We start from the raw sequence: 9111 nt of genomic DNA on the forward strand, positions 1-9111 counted from the left end.
CCAGTGCCTCAAACGCAGCGTTGCATAGCATCAACGGCAGCGCTGAGATCCAGCAGGACAGGCCGGTGCTCACTGCAGCGCCAGAGGCTCTGGATGGAGCTGTGCTGTGCTGTGACGTTTACAAATCTAGACTGGAAGTCGTTAAAATGTTTCTTCATCTAAACGATGAAATCAGTTCATAACTACTGTATGACAAAAACCTTAACTCACATGAGAGGAAGAAAGACTTGATTTGATGTCCTCTAGTATTTGAACAAGTTGGGCTGCAAGAACATTTTGGATTGTGTTATTGGCAGCAATAGGATCAGAGCAGTAACACCACAGTGTGGACCACAGGTCTGATTATTCCCATCATGTGAATGTGCTCCTGTTCATGCGTCGTTTCAGGACAATGACCTTAACATTATGCATCACAGTCACATTAATGTCTCTGACAGAGCTAAGCTGAGAAGGAACATAGTGAAAGGTGGAATCCAGCCTCCAGCAGTAGGAGCGTGCGGCCGCTGGGGGGCGCCACTACCACGTCTTCACGTGGCATTAGTATCACATGCACGTGTGGGGTCATCAGGCAATAATTGGGCTCAGATTAGAAAATGATGAAAGGCTCAGCAGCATGAAACTCATGTTGTAGAAAGTGAACTGAAGGTGCATCACTTCTTTTCCTGACTCAAATCTGGGTGTTTCCGCCTGAGCAGCCCAGAAGAAAAACACCAAAAGGGGAAATTAAACACGCCTTTTTAAATATTTCTTTCCTGTTCACATTCGTAATCTCTCCAATTGTCTCCGCGTTTCTCCGTTTCTCCGGTTACGTGGAGGTTTGTGTGAAATCTACACTAAGCACCTTATGCACAATTACGCGTGGTTTTCCACGGTCATCGTCGAATGTGGTTTCGCTGGAATGAACTATTTCATGCGTGTTTAATTTCGCCTCCCTATAAACTGTCCGACACGAGTTTCGACGTCACACGTCAACTTTCGGCGTGTTCATCTGCGCGCACCGAGGTTTGGGATGTGGGTTTCGTGCGCGTCGAGCTCCGAGGTGCGCGGTAGTCAAGGTGGCCGAACCCCGGAATGAAGTCGTATGTTTTATAGGTCAGGTATTTTGGGAATATGCTCGCGGCGCGCCACGTGCGCAATGACGAGTGTGGTTCTGAAAGGAAGAATTAATGCGCCGCTTTGTGACTGGAAAGACGGCGTAAACTGTAGTCGAACAAGAAGCGAGGTGGACAGGATTTACTCGTTTCTCATCAGCACAGCTGATGTGTGCGCGCACATGTCTCCAGGTCCATGGATAAAAGGGAAAGGCACGCAGCACGATGGTTGTTGTGGGAGCAAGTAACGGGACCTTTGGCAGCGGCAACATGAGGTCTTCTCTCGTGACTGACGGCAGAGCCGGCGGAGAAGATGCCGGGAGCTCCACCAGCATCATGATCGCAGGGGCTCTGGCACCGAGGCTCCTGAAGACTGCGCAGGGCGCCGCAGAAGCTGCAGTGGCGGCGGCGGCGGCGGCAGCGACGCCTCCGACCGCCTCCAGTCAACCGCAGGTCATGGAAACGAACGGGACGCGCTGCGGAGAACAGATCCTGAGCTACGGTCCGGTGGAGAAAGTGCTGATCGGAGGGGTCCTCACGATGCTCACGCTGTCCACCATCTGCGGGAACCTGCTGGTGGTCATCTCCGTGTGCTTCGTCAAGAAGCTGCGCCAGCCGTCCAACTACCTGATCGTGTCTCTGGCCGTGGCGGACCTGTCGGTGGCTCTGGCCGTGATGCCGTTCGTCAGTATCACGGACCTGATCGGCGGTCAGTGGATTTTCGGACAGTTCTTTTGTAACGTTTTTATCGCCATGGACGTGATGTGCTGCACCGCTTCCATCATGACCCTGTGCGTAATCAGCATTGACAGGTGAGATCAACTCATTTCCCACATGAGCAAAGTGGATCTTTTATATTTTAATGTCATATTTGGTTTTGGAATCGTACATTTTTCCATTCACCCGGTATCCAGTACCCGCAGGACTGAAAGCTAAATGACCGACCTTTGACCTTTCAGCTTATTAGCGCTAATTACTGGTTTTTCACATATGCAGATCCTTCTGAGTCCACCTGCAGATTGTTAATAATCACCGTGGTCAACGGGGGCCTCACTCTCTGACTCCAGTAGAACTGAAATCACACTGGCTAAAAGCGTGTCTTCCTCTGTAGGTATTTGGGCATCACCAAACCCCTGACGTACCCCGTCCGGCAAAACGGCTGCTGCATGGCCAAGATGATCGTGTGCGTGTGGCTGCTCTCCGCCTCCATCACGCTCCCCCCTCTGTTCGGGTGGGCGCAGAACGTCAACGACGGGCGCGTCTGTCTCATAAGCCAGGACTTCGGCTACACGGTCTACTCCACGGCGGTGGCGTTCTACATCCCCATGTCAGTGATGCTGATCATGTACTACAGGATCTACCGAGCAGCCAAGCTCAGTGCGGCAAAGCACACCATCACCGGCTTCCCCAGGGCCGGAGGGCACGGGGGGCACGGGGCAGGGGTGGCCCCCCGGGGGGGCCGCGGGGGCCCCGAGGCCCCGCGGCCGGCGGAGTCAGGGGACACGGGCAGCGCGGAAGGAACCGAGGCGGAGGAGGAGAGCTTGGACTGCGTGGCGGCGGCGCTGAAGCTGCAGCGCGAGGTGGAGGAGGAGTGCAGCAGCCGCGTGTCCCGCCTCCTCAAGACCGGAGAGCACCACCAGCGGCACAGGCGCAAGAACCAGTCCATCTTCAAGCGGGAGCAGAAGGCGGCGGCCACGCTGGGCATCGTGGTGGGCGCCTTCACCTTCTGCTGGCTGCCCTTCTTCCTGGTGTCCACCGCCCGGCCCTTCGTCTGCGGCGTGGAGTGCAGCTGCGTGCCGCTGTGGCTGGAGAGGACGCTGCTGTGGCTGGGCTACGCCAACTCGCTCATCAACCCCTTCATCTATGCCTTCTTCAACCGAGACCTGAGGACCACCTACAGCAACCTGCTGCGCTGCCGCTACAGGAACATCAACAGGAAGCTGTCGGCGGCTGGAATGCACGAGGCTCTGAAACTGGTGGAGAAGCCCGACACGGATGCTTAGGGGCAGCGCTCGGCCCAGACCGTGACCTCTGGACTGAGCAGCCGCTGCTCATGGAGTGATGAGGGCTGCTACTTGTTCCCCGTGTGACGTAGTTGGGGAAGCGGAGCTCTGCGCTCAGCTGTCGGACGCCTTCCAGTAGCAGCGAGTTGGAGCCGGACGAGGGTGGACGAGCACGAGTCAATCACATGTAAAGGTTACTGTACACAGTCCACGGCCGCGTCACTGGAGAGGAGGCCACTCCTCTGACTGCTCACCTCCCGAAGACGCTGTCTGTTGTTTCACTGTGTTGAATGCGATCCGTCCCTGGTCCCTGATCCCTGATCCCTGGTCCCTGACCTCAGGTCCCTGGTCCCTGGTCCCTGATCCCTGAACCTTGGTCCCTGACCTTAGGTCCCTGATCCCTGGTCCCTGGTCCCTGATCCCTGATCCCAGACCTTAGGTCCCTGATCCCTGGTCCCTGATCCCTGATCCCTGATCCCTGATCCCTGGTCCTTGATCCCTGACCTCTGGTCCCTGATCCCTGATCCTTGATCCCTGACCTCTGGTCCCTGATCCCTGGTCCTTGATCCCTGACCTCTGGTCCCTGATCCCTGATCCTTGATCCCTGACCTCTGGTCCCTGATCCCTGGTCAGACACCACCTGATCAACACAAGCCTGAGTCTTTCCTCCTCATACTGTGTTACACACCTTGTGTTGTAGAGTTGACACATCCGCGTCAGGCTCCAGGTTCATCCTTTTATTTTGATATCTGTCTCTTAAAGTTTATATAATAAATGATTGTTAGTTCTGAAGAACTGCTCTTTACAGCTCCTCAGACCTATTGCAAAGTTGATGAATACACAGCAGCAGGAAAAGCTGCACCAGAGTCGCTGTGGCCCAAAGGCCTAAAGGTGGAAGGTTGGTGCGGACCGGTTCTAGAGGAGTCTGCTCATAAAAGCTGTGTTTAAAGCGAGGAACTTGCTGCCACGCTGACAGTGATGTGACCTGAATGTTGGAGTCACATTGAATCCTTTGGAGCGTCTCCACTGTGCCCTGATCAGGTTTTCACCTTGTGCTGATTCTTGTTCTTGTAGACGTTTTTCCTCCTTACCTTAAACCCACACAGCAGAAGAAGTGGCTCCAGCTGAAGCTCCTTCTACAAAGTCCAGACTCTGTAATTTCTGTGACTTTTTTCTCTTTCTGATTATTGATTAAAGCTGATGTGTGAACATGTGTTTCCTTTTCTTACTCACGCAGAAAGAAACACAGGCCTCCAAATCTAGGAAGTGTCCATGAAACAGCTATTCATGCAAACTCACTCTGAGCCTGAACCGGTAGAGCTCAGCTTGAACTCTAGTCCGTCTGGGCTCGGTACCGTCCAGACACAAAGCGTTCCACAGACCTGAGACCAGCAGAGTGAAGGTCACCAGCATAAAGCGTGACAGAGGAGGCTGCATCTCTGCCTCAGGTCCCACGTGACTGAACGTGACCTCACCCTGGGCGGAACCTTTGGGTCTGGATCCACTCAGCTGAAGGAGCAGTGGCTCTGAGGAAGCCGAGCACGTTCAGTCACTGATGTGTAATGAAAACATTAAGCAGATCATCCAGGGTTCAAAGGTCCTTTTGGCAACCAGTAAAATAAAAAGGTAGAAATACTCAAATACAGCGATGTGATACAGTATTTGACTCAGATCAGCACCACTTCAACGTGTATCTTCCTTTGACTTTGAGTAGATTTAGAACATTTAGCAACAAACCTCTCAGCTCCTTCGTCTCCGTCTTGTCTTCATGTTCGTCTGGTTTTGTGTTATTGACTTTTAATCATCTTTTATGTAGCCTGACGTTTACAGCAGCGGCTCCTTGAAGCTGATTTTCCCAGCGTGACCATAGTCAGCGGTAAATTATTGATTCAGTCTGAAGCCTATATGCTGCCGGTGCTGATCAGACCCGAATCTGCAGAACCGAGAGGAGAGAACTGCAGCTGAACATTTGCTGTCTGCTGGTTTGGATGCAGCTGCTGAGCATCGTCTTCATCGCCTTCATCGTTCGCTCTCTCCCGTCCTTCCTGTGGAGGGACGTTCCAGCTCGTGATCCTGGGGTTTCAGGCCCAGTCGACATGACCCGGGTCCGAACACACAGACAGCAATTACTCAATCGACCGCTGTCACGGGTGAAGTCTGAGCCACTCGTCGTCGGCTTCACTGGAACGTCACACAAACTTGTGGGCGGCCTTATTTTTGGGTGACACCTGTTATTGACACAGTGTTTAAAGGGAAAAAAAGGTTTGTTCATGTTAAACTGAGTTTAAACTCAGCTTTTTACCGAGTGAAGCAGCAGCAACAGAAGCGTCGATGTTTGAATCAGAACATGTCACGCTGCCTGGCAGACACAGCTGTCTCAGGTCTCGGGTGAGTGAATGAGTGAATGGGTGAGTGAATGAATGAGTGAATGAATGTGTGACTGCATGAACGGACGAGTGAGTGAACGAACGAACGAACGAACGAACGAACGAACGAACGAACGAACGAGCAAATGAATGACCCCCCAGCGTCTCATCCAGTTCCCCTGGTTGTGCAGCTCGTGCTGTAACAGCTGCATCGGCTGCTTGTATGTTTTAGCCTGAGCTTGTGATCGATGCTCGTAGTTTGACACTTCGTTCATACGATTTGCTCCTATCGATTCACCCGTCCCACGTTCCCACTCAGTGATTCTCAACTCCAGCAGACTCCACTTTGTTCGTCTGGTGAAGCGTCCGTGTGAAGTCAGCGTCCCCAAGTCCAACGACGACTCGTGTTACAGCTGGTGAGGAGGAGGACGAGTGTGAGAGCGAAGGAGGCGAAGAGAAAGAGCAGAAGGAGGTAGAGAAAGAAAGGAGACGAGAGAACAGCCCGATCACTGGCTCTTACAATGATGCCCGTGACGTGAGCCAAGCGGCCGTGATGATGTGATGACTCAGACATGTTGACTATGATGAGTCAGCGTTTGAGGAGGCAGCAGTCGTCTCAGCCGTCACACTGATCATGGCTGAGTCTGGCGTCTGTTCTCAGCCAGTTTGAAGCAGGACCTTCTCATGTACAGTTCAATTCATAAGTGAAGCTGCTTAATAAACAACAAGCTGCAGGCAGCATCAGGTGGAGTCAAAGCACTGAGAGAGCTTTAACTGTGGCCGCTTTGTCATTTGTCCAGTGCTGAACACGGAGCTCCGTCCTTTCGGTCTCATTCAGGTTCTACTTGCTGCTGTGCATCGTTCCCATTGTGTGTGTGTGTGTGTGTGTGTGTGTGTGTGTGTGTGTGTGTGTGTGTGTGTGTGTGTGTGTGTGTGTGTGTGTGTGTGTGTGTGTGTGTGTGTGTGTGTGTGTGTGTGTGACTGGGCCCGTCTCTGCTGCTCATGCTCCATTCTCTGTCTTCTTATCCCCTTTTATTCTTGCACTGCATCACTCTCCATCACATCCGCCTCCTTCACAGTATCTGATTCCTTGTTATTGTCCTCCTCTCCCGCCGTCCCCTTCATTTGTTCACACGTTCTGCAGCGTTTGCTTCTTGCTTCGATCGTCTCTTTCTCTCTCATTCATGAGCCTCAGCGCTCACTTACAGGTTTTTACTAGCGGATCCATCCTGTCTCCTGTTTCTCTCCACATATTGAGAAAATGAGCGTCCGTTTGCTTTGCTTTTCTTTTTGAGGCCATTGTTTTCACCGTGGCTAATTTCCACATCCATCAGTGGTGATGTAGGTGGCGTCAGTAGCGGCCGCTCTGATACAGGAATGAGTCAGTCCAGCTTATCTGTTTAACTAACCAAGGCTCAGGAATGAATGGTGCAGTGCCATAATCTGTGGGGAGTAAAGAACTGTCGCTTTCTGAGACAAGTCCAGACCAAACATGATCGCTTTAGTAACAGCAGCGTTGGTTCCATTTAGATGAAGCCCAGATAAACGTGATGAGGCCCAGGAGCAGGAGGGACCTTCAAAGCAGCAAAGAACCTTAAAAATCCCTGTGAACTCTTTGTCTGTGCCTTTGATGCTGAATGGCGTGACGTCTCTGGTGGCGAGATGAAGCTAACGAACAACAAGGCAATGAATGAGTAGGAGGCTTTTCTCGTTAGGTCACATGTTTAATATGAATGATGTCATCTGAAACAACACAGAAAATACCCATGTCCATATAAACTTACAGGAACTGAAACGTGTCTCAGCTGATATGCATGAGCCATAAACATGGTAAGGAGCCAGGGTTCCAGCTGACAGAGAGACCTCAGACGACTGTCCCTGAACCTGGTAACCACCACCTCCACCACGAGTCTCACAGAACAGGTCCAGTCTGTTAAACCTTCCCAAACTTCTCATTTCCATATGAATACGTGTGATTACCTGCGCCTGCCTCGTCCTGGAGGAGGAGCTCGTAACCACCACCTTCACCGCTTTCTTTATGCAGGTCTCACTCGCTCATTAGTGGCAATGTTCAAAATATGAATCCCGTCTCTAGATGTGAAGGCTGATGAGGGCTGATGAGATGCAGATTGGAGCAATCTGCCTAATCAATTGTGGAGTTTGTCAATATTTTATTCATAGCTTTGGATGTTTTTGAATGAATCAGTCTGAAAGTGAGAAGAAACGCAGAGTTATGATCTTCTGGAAGCAACGAAGTCGCCGCTTCCACTCCTCTCCTGATCTCAATGCTAATTATGCTAATGAGGGTGGAAGCCGGTCAAGACTTTGGTTTCCTGTTTTTATTTGAACCTTAAACATAATGAGCAGATTGGAATAACTTAATTTCTAACTCGGAACCAAAGTTTGAAACAAGCGCAAAATGAGCAGCAGCTGGAAAAAGCTAAAGTTAACTGTCCTCGTGTGGAAGTGAGTAGCTTTCATGAATCACTGATGACGTGAGGGTCGGGGGGTGGACAAAGCCGGCATGGAGCGTGTCAGTGGTTCCAGATCTCCTTCCTGGGTGAATCCAGGCATGGAGCAAAGCATGATGGGAACAAACATTTCAAGAGCACATGGCAGAAATAAATGAGCCAATTACCTAAATAACTGCTGTTCCAGAGTTATTCCATAAATCCTTTTGGGAATGAACTCATACATAACTCCACTTGCAAACATTCAACTGAAGTAGACTGTTCAGACGCATTCACTCACAGTAAAATATTTACTCTCAAAAGCTGAAAACCCGTAAAACTCATATGTCTGAAACAGCTGGACGACGGAGTGAAGCAGATGTGGTGGCTGTTTTGTGGTGTTCATGTCGTGTTCATGTCGTGTTCATGTCGTGTCCATGTCGTGTTCATGTCGTGTTCATGTCGTGTTCATGTCGTGTTCATGTCGTGTTCATGTCGTGTTCATGTCGTGTCCATGTCGTGTTCATGTCGTGTTCATGTCGTGTTCATGTCGTGTTGATGTCGTGTTCATGTCGTGTTCATGTTGTGTTTCTTGTCGTGTTCCTTGTTCTGTTCATGTCGTGTTTCCTGTCGTGTTCCTTGTCGTGTTCCTTGTCGTGTTCCTTGTCGTGTTCCTTGTCGAGTCTGAGCCTGTAAATAATAGATGCAGCCAGTCAATGGGGCCTAACGCTCAACCTGGACACAAGCAGCAGCCAGTTTGTGCCACCTTTCAATTAGTTTGGATCCGTAGCCAGAGGCCGAGGACATGAGATGTTCAGCAGCAGAGCAGAGAGGCGTTCGGGACACATTCACCTTCATTCTGCTGCCAGCTGTGGTTCGATTACTGAGTTTAAAACCAAACAGGAACCAGATGGATTCTGTTGTCGGCGTTGTTCAGGACCAAAGAGTTTCACTTCCACCAGCAGAAGCAGGAGACCTGACTCTCCTCTCTTGTGTAACATGTGTCCTACAGCCTGGGTTTAAATGAATTAGCTCATCACCGTCAGTCCTTGTGGAAGTGGAGCCGAGTTTAAATGACGGCTGGAGTCTGTCACAGCCTGATGGAGATGCTGGTACCTGTGACCTCGTCAGTAGTTTCCTGTGACTGTCAAAGAGCAGAGGCTGCTGAAGAGCAATTCAATTGACTGTGTTTTGTGTTATT

The 9111-nt window shown here is 50.9% G+C and overlaps 1 protein-coding gene across 1 annotated transcript; it reads left to right on the top strand.

Annotated features, from left to right (window-relative positions):
- The first annotated feature begins 604 nt into the window (after window positions 1–604).
- On the top strand, window positions 605–4303 carry LOC114870502 (5-hydroxytryptamine receptor 7-like). Its single transcript, XM_029175192.3, has 2 exons — window positions 605–1903; window positions 2203–4303. Exons 1-2 carry the CDS (start codon window positions 1317–1319, stop codon window positions 3092–3094), a joined length of 1479 nt encoding a protein of 492 aa, XP_029031025.1. The 5' UTR covers window positions 605–1316; the 3' UTR covers window positions 3095–4303.
- The last annotated feature ends 4808 nt before the right edge of the window (window positions 4304–9111 follow it).

This window comes from Betta splendens, chromosome 15, assembly GCF_900634795.4.
Source record: "Betta splendens chromosome 15, fBetSpl5.4, whole genome shotgun sequence".
Lineage (NCBI taxonomy): Eukaryota > Metazoa > Chordata > Actinopteri > Anabantiformes > Osphronemidae > Betta > Betta splendens.

Bases quoted from the DNA above. Each gene is read 5' to 3' on its own strand.
- LOC114870502 (XM_029175192.3), top strand. From the start codon at position 1,317: ATGGTTGTTGTGGGAGCAAGTAACGGGACCTTTGGCAGCGGCAACATG. The intron at 1,904-2,202 runs GTGAGATCAACT...CTTCCTCTGTAG, and splicing joins TGCGTAATCAGCATTGACAG to GTATTTGGGCATCACCAAAC.